This window comes from Squalius cephalus (genome assembly GCF_949319135.1).
Source record: "Squalius cephalus genome assembly, chromosome: 10".
Lineage (NCBI taxonomy): Eukaryota > Metazoa > Chordata > Actinopteri > Cypriniformes > Leuciscidae > Squalius > Squalius cephalus.
Genome location: NC_137131.1, coordinates 1,748,600 through 1,773,091, shown reverse-complemented (window position 1 = coordinate 1,773,091; position 24,492 = coordinate 1,748,600). Strand labels below are relative to the sequence as shown.

The 24,492-nt window shown below is 36.4% G+C and overlaps 2 protein-coding genes across 5 annotated transcripts in view; one reads left to right on the top strand and one right to left on the bottom strand.

Moving 5' to 3' along the window:
• Nucleotides 1–24,492, bottom strand: part of kif5ab (kinesin family member 5A, b) — a 581,587-nt gene that overhangs the window by 245,702 nt on the left and 311,393 nt on the right. The window lies entirely within an intron of this gene.
• The window catches only part of ralgapb (Ral GTPase activating protein non-catalytic subunit beta), a 64,021-nt gene continuing 51,070 nt past the window's right edge, over nucleotides 11,542–24,492 (top strand). Inside the window, exons 1-5 of one of the 4 annotated variants that reach the window (XM_079883639.1) lie at nucleotides 11,542–11,741; nucleotides 16,230–16,437; nucleotides 20,693–20,895; nucleotides 21,589–21,755; nucleotides 23,046–23,232. In XM_079883639.1, coding sequence (XP_079739765.1) covers nucleotides 16,261–16,437; nucleotides 20,693–20,895; nucleotides 21,589–21,755; nucleotides 23,046–23,232 — 734 coding nt within the window. In that variant the 5' untranslated portion in view covers nucleotides 11,542–11,741; nucleotides 16,230–16,260. The remainder of the gene's footprint in view (nucleotides 11,742–16,229; nucleotides 16,438–20,692; nucleotides 20,896–21,588; nucleotides 21,756–23,045; nucleotides 23,233–24,492) is intronic. The other 3 variants (XM_079883637.1, XM_079883640.1, XM_079883638.1) reach the window with 3 other exon arrangements.

The following is a 24,492-nucleotide window of genomic DNA, read 5'->3' as shown; positions in this document are numbered from 1 at the left end:
TTAGAATTTCTGTTCATCCTAAAGAAATAAGGTTATTTTATTAACAAGAAGAAAACAACAACAACAACAATGCAGAATATCCTCCTGGTAAGATAATTAGCTGTACAAAAAAAGTTGCTAACTAGTATTTGTTATTATATTCATTTATTATTATCCTAATCATCACAATCAAGCCTTGCAGCTTTGAAAAATAAGGTTCATATTCTTCTCATGGATATCTACAGGAATCTATAACAAAATTATGCGGAATAAGTCACAATTAGTTATTCTCAGAAAAAATGATAAAACATAAAATCAACCTGGTAACTTTTAAACACAATTTGTCACCTGGCTGACTGATGATGACCCAGAATGAATAAGGATAATTTGCATTTTTCACAAGTTCTTTCCCTTTTTATGTGCAATCTGCATCAACAAACAGACTTTGGGTGCCATTTGAGGTTATTTAATTAAGTACCAATTTTGATATTGATATATTTTTTCTGGTGTTTGAGAAAAATAGTATCCTAGCTAACAGGGAATGTTATCAGGCTGTTCTGCAAAGGTTATGAACAAACAGAGTTATCTGGTCTTTAATGACATTCTCAAATCATTAGCACAAAAATGTTATTTATACATCGTTCATGGAATGTTTTTCTGAAATGTTTTAGTTGGACGTTCATTTTTTAAAATGTTGCTGACCTTGATACTTGTTTCAGAATATTCAGAGAACATTAAAAAGTAACATTCCCATAATGTTTATATGTCTATGTGGTGTTTTTAATATGCTTTAAGACAAACCATGTGTAAGTTCATAAGTCGACAGCATTGCTGAGTATTTCCTCCTTAAAACTGCAGTGAACCAAAGACAGTCTCAAAAACACGCTTTGAAATCGCTGGTGTTTCTGACGTCACAAACTACCTTGTAACCAATCAGATCATCGTGTGATCGTCAACCAGTGGATCTCTGAGCTGAGTGAGTGAGTGGAGGCGGGGCTAATTTGCATATTCATAGAACCACGCATACTAAATGAGGCAAGGGTGTCGAGTTACATTCAAGCTATTTTAAGCCACGAGGAAAAAACTTTTAAATATGTCATTTTGGGGATCAAAGATTAGTTTTAAGGGATACAATTAGGGGGACTTTAAAAAACTAGACGTTTTAAACGTTCAGTAATAATGTTTTTTATAACTTATGGGAATGATAGCATAACATTCTTTGCAAGCTGGGATCTATCATGCTTTGGGTGGGCCACATTTCTGTAGACCAAACTGGCCTGGATGTCATGTAAATGTGTTCATCATCACTCTGGAATGAGCCATTTTTCCTGCATGCCTTCTAATACTTTGTTCACTGTGATGTTAAAACGTAACGTACCTGCCATTTGCTCTTTGAATAATGAAATTGGTTGGTAAAAGCAGTCACAGCTTGTATAACTTATTCAAAAGCACATTAGCAATCAGCAAAACCAGCAAGTTAGTGCCTTATGGAGGAAAGTGTTTACAAAGGACCTCTAATGAAGTCTTAATTATGTTTAATCACGTTGCCAACCTCATTGTTGTTCTGATATGGAATAGTGACTGAACAGAATATGCAAATGTTTAGTGAGCTAATGGTTGACGTGCAGCTGTGAACGCAGTCGTTTCTTAACTCATTCCACATGATGACCTTTTAAGTGGAGCAAAAAGAGCGAAAGTGACAATACTGATGAATAATGGATGATTAAAAAGGCTTTCGAAAAGCTTAATGGTGGAATTAAATTTACTATAATAACAGATTTGCATGGGGCCCGTCATCCCACTAATATTTAAAGTGGAAGTTTAAATATAGCTTTATGGCATGGCATTGAGAGATATGATAAAACGCATTGTATGCATTATGCACATCTCGGAGACTTCAACATCCCGCTGTATTCGAGGAGAGAAACTTCTCAGTTTATAATTCAAGGTCAGCAGAATCTCAGTTTATTCCTCATATTCAGGAGAAAAATCAAGACCTAAACATGGCAATTACAGTTTTCGTTCTGTATGGAATATGCATTTTAGTTTTAAATCACGCTTTACCAAATTATGAACATCTACAGAGTGATAAAAACATCTTTGATGCCAAACTTAAACACTCTTCAGTGGGGGTTTATTAAGGCGTATCGGCCGATATATGTTAATTTTTCACGCTATCGTTATTGGCCCAATAAGAAACGTTGTCCGATATATTAAAGCCGATACATAATGTATTATTTCCTTCAGCTGAGACACTTTAGGTGTGCACTGTTCACCATGATGGTTTTAAATTGCTTGAAATATGATTCGAATCACTTCAAAAATAGGAAAATATAGTTAAGTACAACAGTTAAGTCTGTCATATATCAGCTACATAAAGTTATATTGAGAACATTATAATTGTGTGTTTGGGTCATGGCTTTTAATGCTTAGACTTTTGTTTTTATAATCAGGCTCTCAAAAATTGCATAAAAAATTGGATTTAGATTTATCGGCCAATATATCGGTTATCGGCTTTCAAATATAAAGAATTATCGGTTATCGGTATCGGCTAAAATGTTCATATCGGTGCATCCCTAGTTCTATTTACAACTCTAATTCAACTTTAAAAAACATTTATGCCAAAAAAGTTCTATACAAAGAGGAATGTCTTGAATGATTGCATTTCTTTACGGGCTGTTTAATTCATAACCTTTAATAAAAATTAAAAAATTTAATTAAAACTAAATCATGATGCTATGATTTGAAACGGTTCTATATGTAAGGAATAATTGACGACAGGCCGTTGAATTATTAGAAAAATAATGCACACCCGAGGTGTAACTCCGCTTCGCGTCGTGACCGCATTACCACCTCGGGTGTGCATTATTTTTCTAATAATTCAACGGCCTGAAGTCAATTATTCCGCTTATACTACAGTTACCACACCTCGAAACATTGTTCAGATTATGTATTTCAAGACGTTTGTAAAGTTTTTGTCATTAAAACGCTCTTGTATGTAGGACTAATTTCTTACACATCTAATCCAATGCCTCCGTTGCTAATTCCAAAACGTCACTTTAGAGTTAATAACGGAGGTTTGAGCCACTGATAGCAGACTAATGCTGGACACACGACTAGCTGACACATTCTCTGACTGTGTTCATCGCAGCAGATTTTAAACACCGACTTTGAACACAGACTGAACGCGCTGAACACGCGTTTGGCCATGATCAGTCATCAAATTACATTCATAACCGGCCTTAAAGTGTGTCCTCGGCTCGGCTTTATGCAGTTATTAGAGAGAGATGTTGCAATAATGAGACAGAAAAGCATGTGCGTCAATATTATTATTTATTTATTAATTCAATTCGTTTTAATTCGTTCATTCTTTTTTTTTCTATTATTGACAGATGACAGTAGACTAGCCAAATAAATGGGGAAAAAAAGCCTTTTAACAAGTAAGGCCTATCAATAATTATTTATTTGTTATATTATCTGCAATAAAAATCCGTGCTGCAGGACTATCCATTTATTTAGCCTATATTCAGATTAATTTTCTATTGATTATAGATAGGAATATACTTTATTTATTCAAATTAAACTGCATGTTTCCATTGATTGTGAAGCTAGACATTGAAAATTGCAGATCAAGCGCATGGGGCTAAATGTTTTTTCTTGTTATGAATTGTATCCTATTTTCCGTTATTACCGTTAACTACGCGAAGTGATATGGACCTGTAATGCGGTCAAGACCTGCCTGGAACTACTTTAGCCGTGCGTTTCCCTGAAAATAATGCACACCTTAGAACATTCGTCAACCAATCAGATACAAGCATTCAACGGCCCTGTAGTATAAACAGTATGAAGCAACTGATGGAACTCTTTAAGATTCTTATATAGAACCTTTTCTTCTAAGAGTGTTTTATGTTTTTCAAATCAATAACTCTAATTATAAGCAACATAATAGTGATGCTTGGCTTAGTGAACACCATCAACCCCAAACTCTCAGGCTTTCTGTCCTTCAGTGTCTCACCGACTGTAAATGCGTTTGTTTTCATTTGGCTGTGTCTCTAAACGAGTGTAGCGTTGTATTATTCATCTCCCCCAGAGCTATGACTGTCTCTGCGTCCTCGCGCTCGCCGTCCTGCCGCTGCCAAGACAACAGCAATGGATCTAAAACAACACGGGCAATTAATGAGGAACGAGTGGCGTTCTGCAGCGTTTCAAGAGCGATTGAAACGCTTTCAGTGGCCTTGGACGTGGAGTGTCGGTGTGGGAGTTCGAAGGGCCCTGGAGTCGCTCCTCCGTCTGTGTTTCTGCACTCAGAGGTGATATGGAGTTGATTTAGGTGCCGGATATTTAACCTCTAATGCCGATGGCTGTCATTAAAACTCAAAACCACTGAACAATAAACTCCCCTTAAAGGGATAGTTCACCCTGAAATGAAAGTTGAGTCCTCATTTACTCACCCTGGTGTTGTTCTAATGCCATACGCGCTTCTGTCTTTTTTGAAGCACTAAAGATAAACAAATGTCCCGCTCACGATCGTCCGTACAATGGCGGTGAATAGCGACCAGCATCAAGCTTTGTAAAAAAAGACGCATAAGTATCACAGAATGATCCCATGCGACACGTGTCGTATATTTTACGTCATTTTAGCACTTAAAATAATAATTTTATCCCTTGAAACTTTTTACATAATTAAATGTTTTTTCGATAAAAAAAAAAAAATCTTCATGCCTTAAAATATCTTGAATGTAACTCGACACCCTCGCCTCATTTAGTATACACGGTTCTATGAATATGCAAATGAGCCCCGCCTCCACTCACTCACTCAGCTCAGAGATCCACTGGTTGGCGATCACACGTTGATCTGATTGGTTACAAGGTAGTTTGTGACGTCAGAAAGACCAGCGATTTCAAAGCGTGTTTTGGAGACTGTCTTTAGCCCTATTCGGCGCATTCACGTGGTATAAGCGAAGCCTGTGATTTTACTCGAATTTACTGACTTATCTCCTGGATATGATGTCAATAGGCTATTATTGGTCTAGCTGTATGATAAACATAAACAGAAGAATGTTCCATGCCATTCATCTCCATCATTCTGTATGTTTTTGCTCTTCTGATGGTTTTCAGCTTTCTCTTTCTGCAAATTGTCTAGTTGTATGGTGTATAGCGATATGACCCAGCACCCAAAATACTATCAAAACACTCCAACGCCGCCTCCATTCTTTGCGAAAGATGGATAAAAAAGTGCACAGGCAACAAAAACCTTGAAAAAATGATATACGACCCCGCCAAATCACCGATTCGCACGAGACTAATATTATCACAGGACCTCGGTGTTCGGCGAAATATGGTAGGTCATTTGCGGGGGAATTTTTACTTTACAAATTACAGACATGGCCGATTCGCACGGGATTAAGATCACAGGCAACCTCTGCAATTACTACAAATTACTAGAGGTCACCAGGTAATACTTATCCAGTGCGAATAGGGCTTTTGGTTCACTGCAGTTTTAAGGAGAAAATACTCAGCAATGGTGTCGACTTATGAATCTACACATGGTTTGTCTTAAAGCATATTAATAACACCACATAGACACATAAACAACATTAAAAGCTGGATTTTTACCACAGGGGGACTTTAACCATTTAACTTTAAAACACGACACAAAATAGAATTAATCAAATAAATGAAATGAAATGAAATCCATGTTCTTTCTTCTCTGAGGTGAATATACCAGTTGTTTAGAAAGTACATTGATACTTTTTGGGGATTTCTAGGTGTTGTTTTTCATGTAGCATATTTATTAATCTCAATTTTCTGGGCGGGACGGAGTGAACTGTGGCGCTGATAGAGTCTCAGTAGAGCACGGTGTGGATTTTCATTAAATAATCCATAAAATTTCAGTTTATTTTTAAATAAACCCCCAGAACACTTGGAATATACGACACATGTAACACAGGATCTGTGATACGTTTGATTCTTATTAATAAAAACCTTGTTGCTGGTCGCTATTCACTGCCATTATGTGGAAGAGCACGAGTGGGACTTAAAAAAAATCCCCTTTTGTGGTCCAAAAAAAACACAGACCCGCATTCTGCATTAGAAAAACACCAGGCTGAGTAAATGATGACTTAACTTTCATTTTAGGGTGAACTATCCCTTTAAAGGTGAAGTGTGTCATTTTGTTGCTATCTCCTATCCTGGCTCAAAGTCAACATTGATCGTAATGCATATCATTTTCAAAATGTAGTGTACACTCTTAAAAATTTACTTTCCAAAAGGGTTTTTTGCATTGATGCCATTGCCATAGAAGAACCATTTTTGGTTCCCCAAAGAACGAGAGATAAAATAAGCTCTTTTTTACATTTTTATAACCTAAATAATCTTTATAGATCTTTTTGTGCAGTGAAAAGATTCTGTGGATGTTAAAGGTTATATATGGAACCATTAATGTCAATAAAGAATTTTTACTTTTTGTATGTTAAAATAAGAGTAAAACATCATATTCAACAAGACAATAAAAATATATATATATTTTTTTTAAATGATCATTTTGGTTTTAAAATTGCTCACATTTAGAATTAGTGAGTATAACATATTTATAAGCCTAAATATTAATTTTGCGTAACCGCATAGCGTCATTTTCTTCAGAAGATTTAAACCCGAGTTATTTTTTGCAATTACATTTGATGATTCTTCTGGTGCAGAAATGACAGACTTCACCTTTAATAAACAGACTCATGAATGTGCACACATACACACATCTCTCTTCACCGCCGCCCTCTCCAGACCCATAAACAAAGCCAAACATTAATATAAAATATAAATGTTCAGCAGTCTGCATTCAAAGTCACTCTCAGCTTTCGAAAAGGGACAAACGGAAAAATACACCAAGCGTACAATAAAAATCAGCTTTATTGTGTCTCACTGTGATTTGGTTAAAGGATTTTCAATGACATTGATAAGTGCCTTCAAAACACAGCCTTTACTGTGTTTTCTAGCAATCAGCAGCATTATTACGCTATAAGAGACACTATAGCGTGATTTCACACGTAAATTATTTGTTTCTAAAGACAGGAACACAAACACAGAGGTTGTGTTTAAATAAGGGGGTCGGTCTCACCGTGGAAAGGAGAAACTCACTGTTAGATTGCAATCAAGGATTTTTGCACAGAAAAGGAGCATGATCGTATACTTCTCTCTGCACACTCAAACTAAAGAAACACAGAGAGCTGTACATTTGCATGCACTTCTCTTCAACGAGTGTTACTGTATGTATAGCTCATTTATGGAATAATAAAATCATACTCTCTTTGTTGTCAGTCAGCAAACACAACAATCCTCGTGCATTATTTGTTCCATGTGATTTTATTTTATTTTCTACAAATTCTCACCATACTGTATTTGATCTTGTGATGAGAAAGCTGATATGAGCAGCACCTGCAGTCCGGGACGCTGTGTAAATCCACAGGCCCGGGACAACATGTTTATGGGTGGATCCCTCGACACAAGGCGACGGCTCTGTCTAAAGATGCATTCACAGAACGCATGAGTTTGCAATGTTAACTTGCTGCCATCTAGTGCACTGCACTGCACACTGCACACTGCACACTGCACACTACACAGGTCTGTCCAGGATAGATATATAAACTAAATCTAAAATTTAGAGATGCCATAATATGTATTTTTAAAAATGTATATATATAAATATATATATATATATATATATCATATATTAGCATATAATTTATCATATATATAAGAATAAAAACCTCTAAGTCCGTCTGACATTTTTCTTTTAAATTAGCTTTTTGTTTTATTTTACTCTCATCAGAGACATTTTTGAAAATAAGGCATTTCAACTTTTCGTTGCCGTTAAAGTGAAATTACTGCACCTGAACACACACACACACACACACACACACACACACACAAACACACACACACACACACATATATATATATATATATATATTAGGGCTGTCAAAAGATTAATCGCGATTAATCGCATCCAAAATAAAAGTTTGTGTTTGCATAATATATGTGTGTGTACTGTGTATAATTATTTTGTATATATAAATACACAGAAATATTTGCATACTTATACTGTATATATTTATATATAATTTATATTATATATAAATATCATTTTTTTATATATAAATTATACAAAAATCAAAATTTTTCTTAAATATATACAACATGCATGTGTGTGTATTTATATATACAAAATAATTATACTCCATACACACATATATTATGTAAACACAAACTTTTATTTTGGATGCGATTAATCGCGATTAATCTTTTGACAGCCCTAATTATATATATATACACACACACACACACACATATATATATATATGTATATATATATACACACACACACACATATACTGTATATAAATTTAAATATAACATGATTAATCGCATCTAACATAAAAGTTTGTAAAAAAAAAAAAATATATATATATATATATATATATATATATATATATATATATTTATTTATTTATTTATATACTTACATACACACATATAATGTTTAAAAACTTTAATGTTCGGTGTGACTAATCGCGAATAATCGATTCGACGGCACTAAAAATATATTTATTTATTATTTTAAATTAAGCCTGTCCTGTCCAAGATAAATATCCAAACTAAATCTATAGCTAAATTAGACCTAATTGTATAGTTTTGTTTTAATATAATTTTTTTGACAATATAGCCTAATATTATATCAATAATATTATAATATATTTTACATGAAACATTTTTTAAACCTATGAACCTTACTAACCAAACAGAAAAGCACAATATTGTAGACAATCAAGCCACACACACACACACATTATATATGTATATATATATATATATATATAAAGATTATCTGTCTGTTGTCTGATTCATATATATATATATATATCAGACAACAGACAGAGAATCTTTTTTCAGGATTAGTTTAGGTGGCTAAATAACAGACAGATGTGCACTTTCCCGGTGCGGTAAATACTCTCCTCTTGAATAATTTATACCAGCTGTCTGTTCGGGTTTCTATATTAAGTGTTGCAACGATTCCGACATCTAAAGGGCCCTTTTTGTGAATGCTGAATCACGCCGGCAAGGTTCAATGAGGCCATGAAAGAGGGTTTGAGAACAAGTTTCACTACATTACTGCCTACAAAATCTCACACGGTCTGACAAAAAATACTATAGTTGCAGAAATTGTTGCTACAATAAAATGTAACCACTTTTGTCATAAAAAATAAATAACTAAGAAACTAAATAAACATAATTCACAATGAATGTCTCATTTATTATGATTTTACAGTGACAACAGCAGTTAATAATAATTAAAATGTTATGTTGACACAATTATAGTTACCATGGTGGATTTATTTCTTTAAGACTCATTACATAAAGTTACATAAAAAACGTAGATTGGTCTAATTTAATATCAAAACGTAAGACTTTTTGCGCCTTGACTAACCGCTAGTTATACTAGTACAGTACTAGTACAGTCTTACAGCATAATGGCTAGGTTTATGCAACTGGTTTGTGAGGGCTACTAAATAACTTCTTTCAATAAATGATGCCGTTATTAACCCAATTTTATTGTGTTGCATATTCACAGATTGGCTTTAAAAGAAAAGATTTGCTTTGAATTGAGAATGAAAAGTCATTATAATATAGGGTGACCATATTTTAGTTTTCAGAAAAGAGGACGGTGGCGTGGTTGACGGGTGGGGGCGTGGTTAGTGGGTGGGGGCGTGGTTAATTGGTGGGGGCGTGGTTAGTGGGTGGGGGCGTGGTTTGGGGGTGAGTGCATCAAAAAATACTTGACAAATGCATTCACAACCTTGCAACTAAGTTATTGTACTTTAATACACAAAGTAATGCATCCTTTCCATTCAACGTTTGGCCCACAACAATAGAATATATAGCCTAATAGTTTAGCTTTTATAACACCTTTTACATGACACTATTTCTTTTCATGGGCATAGGTTAAAATAAAAAAAAATTAAATCCACTACACTATTTCAGTAAAAAAACTATTTCAATGTTTCAAACTATTCCTGATGTTCTCTTGTAGCTTTTACTTTCCTTATGTGGGCTTGTAGGACAATAGCATGCAGAATAATTTTCTTTGGTCTGCCAAAACACGAGTTAGTAGAAAACAGCGCGCATTTGATTTTCTCTTCCAAACGATGGCGCTGTTGTCAACATTAGGCTACTCATATTAGAGAACACAAATACACAAATACAGCAAACAATCCCAAAACATTTTATCCTTTGCAACTGCGTGCCATTCAACACCTGCCCTAAATATATTTCTCTTAATATATGTTTTTTCCACGCTTCTCAGAAGTTTTTAGCGCACCTGGAGGAGGAGCATAGCGAAGTCAGATGATTCACTCGAACGAATCGATTCGTTAGGTTGCTTCGTTTTAATGAACCGTCTTAATACAAACGATTCACCAAGTTAACGCTCACAGAAAATGTACCATTTTAAATCTTAAATTAAGATCAATGTTCTAAATGAGATTAAAAGTCAAACATACATGATTTTGAGTTGATTTTCACTGTATTTACGAATGCAAATACATGTGTGATTTTATTTTGATCATGGAAATGCCGTGTTTTAGACATAACATGCCAAATTATTACCATTTATGCCATCTCATGAATATGCTAATCAAATGGTAAATCAAACTATTACTGTCTGACGCCGTCACTATAACATATAAAAGCCTCTGTACTGTTTTTGTAAGTTTCTCAGAAGCTGAAGTCGTTGGGTAAACTTCTATAGCAGTGAAGGCTACATATATTTTTTGTTCCCTTGCTCAAATAGCAAAAGAAAAACTCCACAACAGTGTTTTCACTACTTTCAAAAAGAGTAAACAAATAGAGAGAGATTGATAAGGGCAGTCAGAACACACTTTACATCACTCATAGCACTGTAGAAACACCCTCATAGCAGTGTTTAAACTAGTTCTTGCCATTTGATGCAAAGGTACTATTATGCAAAGTATAGTGATATAAATGTACATACTTTTTTTTTTTTTTCAATTAAAATATAAAACTTTGCAGGATTTACGATGCCCGTTAAAACCTATGGTTAAAACGCGTCATTATAATTTGTGAAATCTTTAACTACTTCTCCGAATTTGAAAATTAGTGGCCGTAAAACGAAAACACCCTATTTTATTTAAATTTTTTTGCCATTGGATGCAAATGTAATAATGATATAAATGTACATACCTTTTTTTAAGTGAAAATATAAAAAACTTTGCAGGATTTACGATGCTGATGACCGTTAAAACTCATCATCACAGTCTGTGAAAAAATAAATATAAACTAGGCCGTTTGTATACTGTATTTATTGGTGTGATTTTGATACTTATTGATATTGGCGCTGTGATTAAGACCATGATTGTGTTTCTTACCTGACAGACAATTGTGTAAAAATGTTGTGGCGCTGGTTACGTTTTCAATATCCATCGGGCGTGGTGTGGTGTATTCTACTACTGTCGAGTGATGCGAATCTGTGCGATTGAATCATTGGAAAGAACCGGTTCAAATGAACGATTCATTCGCGAATCGGACATCGCCGCTCACATCAGCCACTGCAAGCCAGCCAAACCCCCGCCGCCCGTGATGGAGGAGCGGGTCTGATCTCATCGGATCTACCGACAAACATGCTCGATCAAACCCGTTTCCCCGGCTAAATCTCCAGAAGGAGCGACTGATTGATATGTGAACTGAATCAGGTAACGCTGTATATTCATATGTCCGTGTTGCGTTTGTGTGTCCGCTCCGGACAACTGTCACATGGGCGGTCCTCAAAATCTAGTGAGCTGCCTACATAGACAGCATGTTTGAGCACTCTAGGATCAAATCCAAGTGTGCTGCCTGCTTAGTCAGTATTCTGAGGCAAAGTAGACACGAAAAATTGTTAGCTACCTACTTAGCAGCATTCAAGTAGCTTTGTCTTGAAACCAAGTGCGCTACCTAGTTAGCAAGCTTTGTAGATTTTAAGACACGGCCACAGTCCCGCAGTGCGGCCTGCTTCTGTATTTACAAAGCTATTTAATACTATATTAGATTTAAAGGTTCATGTCTTTGATGAGTGGATGAGCAGCAGTGACAGATGATTGACGGCTGTCATTTGTTTGTTTTGAAGCGCTCGTGAGACTGGAATCAGCTGTCAAACAAACATGTATCAGATTGATTCGCGCCAAAGCTGGAGAAAACGTCAAATACTAGAGAATATTGTATGTGTTGTCTGGTTTATTTAAGAGCTGGGAAGGGAATTCTGTTTTTTGTGTGTGTTTTTGCTCATCTGTTTAGCGATAAATTCGTGGTTTTAATCCCAGTCACCATTGGAAATCAGTCTGTTAGCTTAGCTCGCGAGCTGCTAATAGACTGTAGCGTTTCAAACTCTTTGATTTAATGAGTGTTATTTCCATTTAAATGCTCTAATGGCGTAAAATGAATATATAAAAATGAATTTGGAAGTCTGTGTTGAGATTTTAAGCTTCACTGACTCGGTTAACACGGATGCTAACAAACACATCGGCTACGGAAGTTGAATTGAAAACATCTCATGATTTTTTTGGAAGGGTCATTCAGAGATTGTTTGTATTAAAAACAAATGCGCTAAAAAGTAGATATCACGGTATTCTTTAACATGTAAATATCTGATACATGAATATTTTAACCAAACATTATTTTAACGTGCCATATAGGTGTCATGGTATATGAATCAAACAGCACAAAAACATTGTACGTCCACAGTTCTTTATAATAATACTAAAATAACTCCACCTTGTTTTATAGACATGAACCATGGCATTCTTCTGTGTTTTACAGTGGTATTTATATCAAATTACCATGGTATTACTATTGATATAATCACTGTCTGCCAGTGTGTATGTGATATAAACACACAGGGCCTAAACTAACTATAAAATATATAAATAATAATGTAAATTTAAATAAATATTTTTTGCCGACCATGAAACTGGTTTTGCAAAAACAGACAGTAATGACACCAACATTTTAGATACCAGTGAAAATTCACAATTATTCTATTCCGATGTCGATACCACAGCTAAAACTACAGTACTAGCCTAACTAATATACATTTATAAAACATTAAAGTAAACAGTCAGAAGTAAAATTAGGCCTAATCAAATTACAAGCAAATTAATACAATATAACACAGATACAAATGAAACAAACAGTGCTTTTCAGGTTTTCTGACAGTACTGAAATTTAATGAAGTAATCAAATGTAAAATAACACTGCGTAGTCTTCATTGTATAGATTAAACATCCTTATTAATGAATCCTTATAACAAGTTACAAAAGTTATTCAGTCAAGAGCAGTGAGTGTTTTTTCTTTCTCTTTTGTTGTTAAAATTAAAAACGGACAGCAGAGGAATATTAGGCTACTGTCACTTTAAGAGCGAATGCACAGGTCTAATAGACTGACACACATGCGTTTACTTTCTCAACCGTTTACGTTCACTCAGAACAGAACCGACTATGTTTACTAGCATACTTGATGTACTTGAATTTTTGTTTGTTTGTTTACGTTCATGCATTGTTCATGCATAAAAATGTCACTGGCCAATTGCTAACACCGTTTCATGTACTCGCCAACACCGATTTAAACTCTCATTTGGGTGTTAATTTCAGCCCCTCTATGTACTGTACTATATGCATATGTAGATATATAATGCTGTGATGATTTAGTCAAGAGAAACATCATGTAATGAATATGCATTGGTATACTTCTCTTGTGCTGTGTATATACAGTACTGTGCAAAAGTCTTAGGCATGTTAATACCACCACCCCCCCCCCCCCCCCCCCCCCGAACAAAAAAAATGGTTTTAACTTTTAAGTCAGTTATTTATATCTTTTGCTGTAGTGTGTCAGTAGGAAATATCAGTTTACATTTCCAAACATTCTTTTTGCCATTAATTGTAATAATCCAGTGAGATTTGTGTATGCACAAGGAGTCTGACAGCAGCCGGTCTGATCTGATCTCACCATCATCGAGTCCGTCTGTGATTACATGAAGAAACAGAAGAAACTGAGACAGACTAAATCCAGAAGAACTGCGGGAACGTCTCCGAGACGCTTGAAGAAACCTTCCTGCAAAGCTACAGTACTGTGAAGAGCACTGGCACTTTTAGTGTTAAAATGCTGTAAAGTGAGAATGCTTTCAAAAATAAAATCACAAATTGAATTTATTTATGATTTAACTTCTATTAACTAATTCAAATCAATATATGGTGTAACGACCCTTTGCGTTTAAAACGGCTTTTGTCCAGGTACACTTGCGCATAGTTCTTCAGGGAGCTTTGCAGGAAGGTTTCTTCAAGCGTCTTGGGGGATATTAAAGGAGAACTCCGGTCAATTTTAACATTGAGCTCATTTTTTGTACATTTGGAGTGCTGTCAGTACAGAGAACAACGACAGAAATCGGTGTTGCCTACACCGTGTTATCCTCTTTTTAACATTTGCACCCTGTTGACTTCAATGGGGCAAGTTTTAAACCTGCTTTTAGCCTCTTAACATCCTTGATGTGTCATTACAAGTGCACAGGTCATGTGAGTGATTCCTTCAGAGTGAACACGAGTGAATCTGACTGCAGTAGATGTGAAAGATATGAATAAAAATGATATTTATTTAGCCAGCGCACATACCTGTATTTACATCCTGTTTTCGGTTGAAGTCCAAAGTAATCGATTGTCGAGTTCACGCACATGATCATAGGTACTAAACCAATGCGTGTGAACTCGACAATCGACTACTGTGGACTTCGACCGAAAACAGGATGTAAATACAGGTATGAGCGCTGGCTAAATAAATATAATTTTAATCATATCTTGCACATCTACTGCAGTCAGATTCAACCGTGTTCACTCAGAAGGAATCACTCACATGACCTGTGCACTTGTAATGACACATCAAGGATGTTAAGAGGCTAAAAGCAGGTTTAAAACTTGCCCCATTGAAGTCAACAGGGTGCAAATTTTAAAAAGAGGATAACACGGTGTAGGCAACACCGATTTTTGTCGTTGTTCTCTGTATTGACAGCACTCCAAATGTACAAAAAAATGAGCTCAATGTTAAAATTGACCGGAGTTCTCCTTTAACATGCCTAAGACTTTTGCACAGTTCTGTATATAGTCTTTAATCTATACCAGATTAGCAGTGTTATTCCTGAGGTTTTGAGATTTGGCGCCACTCCATGTTTAAAGTTTTCATTCTAATATTAGTAGACCGCTCAGATTGTATCTTAGATTAGAGAAGAAAGCGAGACTCGTGGGCAGTGTCTGGATAAGATCAGAGCTGGCAGGTTCTTCAATATTTTCTCAGATTCATGTTCACTAGTCTTCTGTTCAGGGAGATCAAACTCTCCGGCTGATAGTTCAGTCTCAGTTCCCCGTGTCGGATTACTGCTCTGGATCAGGGGATCGACACGGAGCGTTCTGTGTTGTTGTCAAAACAGCGTCCTGCATAGTTTATCATCACTTCTGTGTGTGAAAACAGACCCTGGTGTGTGATAAGAGGAAACTTGTTATGAAACAGGACGGGTGATATGACCAAAGTTAGTCGTTTTATATCACACATCACAGTAATGGGAGACTGTCGTGGTGTAACTATTTGTGCTGGAAATTCAAGGCAATACGTATTGTTTTATTTACCAAAAAATAAAAGTGTGTGCGTGTGTGTGCGCGTGTGTGTGTGTGCGTGCGTGTGCGAGAGTGTGTGTTTTAATATTGTTGTGATACTGGTTTTTATTATTTTATTTTTTGTTTTCATTTTAGTTAGTTTTAGTAACTTTTTTTGCCATATTATTAGTTTTTTTTATTATTATTATTTTTATTATTAGTTTTCATAAAATTTTATTACAGTTTAAATGTTGCTTTGGCAACTAGCTTTATTAAGTTTTATTTTGATTTCAGTTAACGTTTATTTCGAGTAACAAAATGTTTCTTTTTTCATGGTTTTAGTTCACTATGATTACCCTGATAGATACACTGCTAAAGATTATTTAACATAGGCCTACTTTTGTTAAACTGTGTTAAATGATTCCTTATATATTTATGTACTTATGTATATATTATTTATTTTTAGTTATTTTTTATTTATATATATATATTTAGTTATTTATCTATATATAACTAAATATCTCAGCCTTCAAGCCTGTAAACATGCGTCTGGTGTGCGTCTCTCCTCAGGTCGCAGTGAGATCCAGCAGAAGTCGAGGTCATGTACTCTGAGTGGCGATCGTTACACCTGGTGGTCCAGAGTGACCAGGGTCACCTGAGCGTGTTACACACGTACCCCGCCGGCGTGGGGCGAGACGTGGCAAACGCTGTGGTGCGACCCCTGGGAAACTCCCTCGGGGGAGCGCCGGCTGAGTGCCTCCTCAAGACTGACAAGGAGGTAAGAAGTGTGTGTGTGTGTGTGTGATGGGTAGGTTTAGGGGTGTGTGTGTGTGTGTGTGTGTTTGTGTGTGTGTGATGGGTAGGTTTAGGGGTAGGGTGTGTGTGTGTGTGTGTGTGTGTGTGTGTGTGTGTGTGTGTGTGTGTGTGTGTGTGTGTGTGTGTGTGTGTGTGTGTGTGTGATGGGTAGGTTTAGGGGTCGTGTGTGTGTGTGTCTGTGATGGGTAGGTTTAGGGGTGTGTGTGTGTGTAATGGGTAGGTTTAGGGGTGTGTAATGGGTAGGTTTAGGGGTGTGTGTGTGTGTGTGTGTGTGTGTAATGGGTAGGTTTAGGGGTGTGTGTGTGTGTGTGTGTGTGTGTGTGTGTGTGTGTAATGGGTAGGTTTAGGGGTGTGTGTGTGTGTGTGTGTGTGTGTGTGTGTGTGTGTGTGTGTGTGTGTGTGTGTAATGGGTAGGTTTAGGGGTGTGTGTGTGTAATGGGTAGGTTTAGTGTAAGGGGACAGAATATACAGTTTGAACAGTATAAAAACCATTACGTCTATGGAGGTCCTCACAAGTATAGCTAAACAGTGTGTGTGTGTGTGTGTGTGTGTGTGTGTGTGTGTGTGTGTGTGTGTGTGTGTCTGTGATGGGTAGGTTTAGGGGTGTGTGTGTGTAATGGGTAGGTTTAGGGGTGTGTGTGTGTGTGTGTGTGTGTAATGGGTAGGTTTAGGGGTGTGTGTGTGTGTGTGTGTGTGTGTGTGTGTGTGTGTGTGTGTGTAATGGGTAGGTTTAGGGGTGTGTGTGTGTAATGGGTAGGTTTAGTGTAAGGGGACAGAATATACAGTTTGAACAGTATAAAAACCATTACGTCTATGGAGGTCCTCACAAGTATAGCTAAACAGTGTGTGTGTGTGTGTGTGTGTGTGTGTGTGTGTGTGTGTGTGTGTGTGTCTGTGATGGGTAGGTTTAGGGGTGTGTGTGTGTGATGGGTAGGTTTAGGGGTCGTGTGTGTGTGTAATGGGTAGGTTTAGGGGGGTGTGTGTGTGTGTGTGTAATGGGTAGGTTTAGGGGTGTGTGTGTGTGTGTGTGTGTGTGTGTGTGTGTAATGGGTAGGTTTAGGGGTGTGTGTGTGTGTAATGGGTAGGTTTAGGGGTGTGTGTGTGTGTAATGGGTAGGTTTAGGGGTGTGTGTGTGTGTGTGTGTGTGTGTGTGTGTAATGGGTAGGGTTAGTGTAAGGGGACAGAATATACAGTTTGTACAGTATAAAAACCATTATGTCTATGGAGGTCCTCACAAGTATAGCTAAACAGTGTGTGTGTGTGTGTGTGTGTGTGTGTGTGTGTGTGTGTGTGTGTGTGTGTGTGTGTGTGTGTGTGTGTGTGTGTGTGTGTCTGTGATGGGTAGGTTTAGGGGTGTGTGTGTGTGATGGGTAGGTTTAGGGGTCGTGTGTGTGTAATGGGTAGGTTTAGGGGTGTGTGTGTGTGTGTGTGTGTGTGTGTGTGTGTGTGTGTAATGGGTAGGTTTAGGGGTGTGTGTGTGTGTAATGGGTAGGTTTAGGGGTGTGTGTGTGTGTAATGGGTAGGTTTAGGGGTGTGTGTGTGTGTGTGTGTGTGTAATGGGTAGGGTTAGTGTAAGGGGACAGAATATACAGTTTGTACAGTATAAAAACCATTATGTCTATGGAGGTCCTCACAAGTATAGCTAAACAGTGTGTGTGTGTGTGTCATAACATCTCACATCTGTAAAGAGTCTTGAATTCAAACCCGAGGCTGCGGCAGGAAGAATTCAAGGTTGAGTTACTGGGTGGCATGTTTGAATTAATTCAGACGAACAACCTGTTAACGATTAACTTCTGCTGAGGCTTCTGGGTGGAGCAGCTTCTCCTCAGAGCAATTCATGTGCAGTTTGTCTTTTATATGTGATATGGTTCACTTTTTAACACACCTGCCAATGACAGGATAATTGAGAATGTTTATATAATAAATAAATATTTCTTGATGGTGATGATGCAACTGGTTTGCATTTTTTTACCCTTCATGTTCTTTTATCTAATCTCATTCATAATAGTTCTATCTTTTTTTTAATGCCATTTTTACCTCTGTATTTTTTTTTAAATACTTTAAATATTTTATGTAAAGCACTGTGAATTACCACTGTGTATGAAATGTGCTCAATAAATACATTTGCCTTTCCTGGAAATTTTCAATAGGATCATATGCACCATATGAGCAAAATTGTGATTTTGTTCCTCATATTTTATATATTTGGTTGCTTAATGTGAGGAATATTCCACAAGAAAAAAAAACATTTTATCATAAATGTTTTCTTTAGTAGACGGTTTGTATCTTCGATATGAATTGCACATCCGCCCTTCACTCAGAATTCATTTTTAACAGTATTTGATTTATACGTAAATTAAGGTGAACATTTTTGCATTTTGTTCTAAATCAAATTAAATTCATGAATGCAATTCATCAAGCATGTAAACTCACATCCTTGTGGAAGTTGTGGTCCTTATTTAACAACTTCAAAACATCTATTTATCCGATAAAAATGAAAATGTTTTATATATATTAGGGCTGTCAAACGATTAATCGCGATTAATCACATCCAAAATAAAAGTTTGTGTTTACATAATATATGTGTGTGTATGGAGTATAATTATTTTCTATATATAAATAAACACACATGCATGTATATATTTAAGAAATATTTGCATGTATATACTGTGTATATATATTTATATTATATATAATTTATATTATATATAAATATTTTATATATAAATAACACATTTTTCTTAAATATATATGCATGTGTGTGTATTTATATATAGAAAATAATTATACTCCATACACACACATATATTATGTAAACACAAACTTTTATTTTGGATGCGATTAATCGTTTGACAGCCCTAATATATATATATATATATATATATATATATATATATATATATATATATATACATACATACATACATACATAGCCTACATACATACATACATACATATATATATATATATATATATATATATATATATATATACATATATATACATATATATCCTTTAACTCATTGTGAATTAGCCCTCCAGATTGGCTTACAAATTGACGGTATGAGCTCTATGTTGCAGTTCCTAATAAAGTTAGAGTTTATTAGGAAGTTAAAGAACAGTTCCTCAGTTGCTCATTTGCATAATTTGGTTAGAAACAAAACACGCTGCTAAGTTACTTATTGACCTAAAATGGAAGATGTGCTGTGATGTTATTAGTGGAAACGTTTGAGTGCGTTTTTAGTTCCCTCTGTTGTTTGTGCATCTGGGTGTGTGTCATTCAGTGCTAGTTACAAACCTTCGTGTGTGTGTGTGTGTGTGTCCTCATCGACTTCCATTGCATTGTGCATGGTTCCTGTAGGCTTCTGTGTACTGTGATAAGAGGAAAGGATATCCTGCCAATTCCCTCTCTGCCTCTGATTTTCTTTCTTTTTTTCTCCTGACCTCTGACCCATCTCATTGCTCGTCCATGGTGACCGATGCTTTTTATTTGGAATATAATTGTGCAATAACCCAGGTCTAGTTGAATGCACCGCTGTTATCTTTTGTCCTATTGTCAGAACTGTCTGTATCAGTGTGTTTTTACCAAGCGGCAACCTTCCCATCTCTCTCTTGAATCCAACACTGAAGTGATTAAACTGCAGTTCATCGACTGGCCACTAGAGCCCGGCTGCAGAAGAGACTCAATCCCATAGACCCCCATGTTAAAATGCCCAACGTAACAGCAGAAAAAAACATGTTTACAGCCTGGTGAAAAAAGTGGTTTTGGTCTATATAGCTAATGTTGCCCTTCATGACGACATGACGGGGTGAATTTTTTTTATAACTCATGCATTTAAATTATATTAAGCCTTAAAGTTCTGCATAATTAGGGGCGTGGCCACTTGGATTGCCGCTGCTGTCACTACTAGCCTTTCTCTGCTGTCTGTTAGCGTCACCTCAGCTAATTCGCCTCTTTGCCCATTTTCGTTTATCCGGGATTGACGCGCGGCCAAGATGGCGACGGCTGGCTCCGCCCACTTTGAGCTTCAAAAATGCTCGTCAGAAACATCAACGTCACGGACAATGCATCCATATTTTTTTTACAGTCTATGGTTTTTACTCAAAAACATGCATCTTGCAACTTTTCCCTCTCAAACTCAAGGATTGTTGATCCATCTCAAACCGGTTTAGTTGCTTATTTATCCATCTAATGCTGTCCTCAATGTCGTCCACAGGTGAAATGGACCATGGAGGTGCTGTGTTACGGCCTGACGCTCCCCCTGGATGGAGAAACGGTTAAGTTGTGTGTGGACGTCTACACTGACTGGATAATGGCCCTAGTGTCTCCAAGAGACTCGATACCACAGCCCATCATTAAAGAGCCCAACCTCTACGTCCAGACCATCCTGAAACACTTGCACAACCTATTCCTGCCCAGGTGTGTTTGGACTATGAGTTTAATTGCCCATGATGCACACAGGATTTACAATATACAGTCAAACCAAAAATTATTCAGACACCAGATATGTTTTTTGATATTGTTTTACTAGTGTGTGCAGGACACTATAGTTCATTTATTGTAAGTGAGTAGAGCAAAATAAAGTAAACGTTGATATATTATACCCAATAATTCTTCATACAGCGACTACCAGTAAAATTTTATAAAATTTGGGACCAGAAATGATTCAGACACTTTGAGCTGATCATGTTTTGCTGAAGTGTTTTGTCTTTAATTGCTAATGCTCTTTTTACACACAGACTGAACAGAATGAAGCATTGCTTGGTGATTGGTTGAGCTAAACTGGTATTATCTAATTGTGTAGTTAAATTTAACAGCTGACAGATATTCAACATAATTCATGTGTGAGACAGTCTAACAGAAGGACGGACCAAACCAGTCAAATATCAACTGAGTTCTTGTCATTTTTTATTACCATTTTCTAAACTATAGCGAATAAACTGTGATAATGTGAGAAATGTTGAAGGTGTCTGAATAAATGTTGGTTTGACTGTTGCATGCATCTAAAACAACTCAGACTAGAACATGTCAGTGTTCAAACTGTTAATAATTGTAGCACTTCCTGTTTGTGTTTTATGATTTTGATTGAATATGAATGTTTCTTTCTTCCAGACCAGAGCACTTCAGCCTAGTGCACTTTAAATTGTGTCAGCAAGTGTTGTCTGCAGTGCAGAAGTTGGCACGCGATTCGTCCGGCATGGCCAGAGAGACGTGGGAAGTGCTTCTCCTCTTTCTTCTGCGCATCAATGACACGCTACTGGCCCCGCCCACTGTGGGAGGTCCGTATGATGCCATGGACAAACTCAATGTTGTTTCCCTCCAAAATAGAGCAAAGTTCTGTGTTGAACTAGAACTGACATTGACTAACAAACAAATGAGAGAAGGCGCATGTTTTGCATCTAAACAAACTGCATTTTGTGTGTCGTTTGCAAATGAACCTCACGTGAAATGTGTAAATTTTGCTTTCTTTTCCACAATCAAACATCATGTTTGCTTTAAATGAACTTTAGCTATCAAGATCACATCTATATGAGAGTTTTTTTATGTGGTCATAGGCAAGGCAAGTTTATTTATATAGCACATTTCATACACTATGGCAATTCAAAGTGCTTTACATAGAGAGGAATAAAAATAATCACAAAATAAAAGCAAAGAAAATTCAAACAGTTATTCACAAGCTTTACATAGAAAGGAATTATAATAATCACACTATAGCAATTCATAGAGCTTTGCATAGAAAATAGACAGTTAATAAATTAAAACAGTTATAAAATGAGTTAAAAGAGATAAATGATACAGTTATAAAATGAATTAGAGTAAAATGAATTAAAATAGTAAAAAATCTTCTCATCTGGCAAAACACCGGTGTATCTTATTTTGACTCTGTCCCCATGACGGTCAGTGTTCTTCTGTGTATTCTTCATACTATGCACTATTGTAGCATTTTAACCAAATATTATGGAGTCAGGTTTTAATTTAGTTTTTTTGTTTTGATTGGTTAATGTTTTGCATATGAAAACTGATTTTTTTTTTCAGCTCAATACACATTTTTAAACTAAATATTTCAGCAAAAACAAGCAGAACATTTCTTTGAATTTCCCAGTTGTCTAAAAGTGTTGTAATGTAACCACAGTTGATTTAAAGTCCCCCTGTAGTCATTCATTTTAGCCCTTGAAACTCATCTTTGATCACCAAAATGACATATTTAAACATTTCTTAAAATATCTTGAATGTAACTCGACACCCTTGTCTCATTTAGTATGCGCCGTTCTATGAATATGCAAATGAGCCCCGCCTCCACTCACTCACTCAGCTCAGAGATCCACTGGTTGACGATCACACGTTGATCTGATTGGTTACAAGGTAGTTTGTGAGGTCAGAAACACCAGCGATTTCAAAGCGTGTTTTTGAGACTGTCTTTGGTTCACTGCAGTTTTAAGGAGGAAATACTCAGCAATGCTGTCGACTTATGAATTTACACATGCTTTGTCTTAAAGCGTATTAAAAACACCACATAGACATATAAACAACATTAAAAACTTGATTTTCACTACATCTTTATCCTGTAGGTGGTATAGCAGAGAAGCTGGCAGAGAAGTTGATCAGCGTGCTGTTTGAGGTTTGGTTCCTGGCCTGTACGCGCTGTTTCCCCACGCCGCCATACTGGAAAACCGCCCGAGAGATGCTGGCCAACTGGAGACATCACCCTCCGGTGGTGGAACAGTGGAGTAAAGTGATCGCAGCTCTCACTTCCAGGTACTGTATAGTCAGACTGATGGCAGAAGGTGCACATTACTTATCTTATCTGTTTGTTAATGGTGGCCATTTCAGTTAGGACCTCATTTAGTACTTAACTGCATAGTCTAATCTTATCTACAGATAGGAAAAGGGTATTACAGAAGCATCCTAACTCCACAAACAATCCTAAAAACTGTCTTAAATTTAGGACAACCCCAATGGTGTCCTAACTTCAAAATTATTTGAAAGCCAGCTGTAAAAAAATCACATAATAACAGCCCTGTCTCGTCACATTTATTAATGATACAAGATGAAGAACAGCGATGTTTGATGTTGGAAAGACTCTGTGAACACCCAAATGATGTGCTGCACTTTGACGACAAAACTCTTGACAAATAATCACAGACTCCTGTGAAATAAAAGGACTGTAAGAAAGGTTTTCTACCAGGCTTATCAAAACTTCACTTAATGAAAAGCACCACTTGTTTTGTTCCTCCATTCTCCAGTTTTTCCGTTTGCGAGTAGTTGTTTGCTTGGTAGCAGACCTGAGAGTTGATTACCGAACTCGATGGAGGGGTTTAAGATTTCCTAACTACAGATAAGATGAGATTTTGTAAGATAGGATAAGAATCCTAAATTAACTGAAGATTTGCTTCTGTAATACAAAAATCCTAAATTAACTTGTCATATCTTAACTTAAGACTTGGACTCTATCGCAGCTTTTCTTGGCCATGGACGTTTGACTGACATGTAACGCAACCAATCACAGTTCTTTTTGTTCCGCGTCATATTTAGGGGCGTAATAATATAATGTCGATGTCCCTACAATAACAGACGTGTTATTGCATGCATCTAATATGCGTGCATCTAATAAATGATTCATTCAAGGACGTTGTGCAAGTTTACTGCATCAATAAAGCCGCGAACTCCTGTTACTTATAAAACATTCTCTGCTTGGCTTCAGAGATATAACCTGTTTGACTAGCTGTAAATGTGGGCGGGGCTTGATTTTGTCTGTGAGGAATTGATTGGATGGTTGTGGTTTGCTATTGGCTGATCTCATGTGAGTGACAGGTTATAGCCCCGCCCTCGTCATCAGAGAAGAGAAGAGAAAGTTATTCTGATTCAAGATTATCAGGAACATGAATTTATAACTAATAATGTGCATGGACAATACTGCAATATTCCATCAAAAAATTTTTATTCACGGTAACTTTAATTAATGCATTGTGAACTAACATGAATGAACACTGAACAATTTATATTTTTATTAACTAG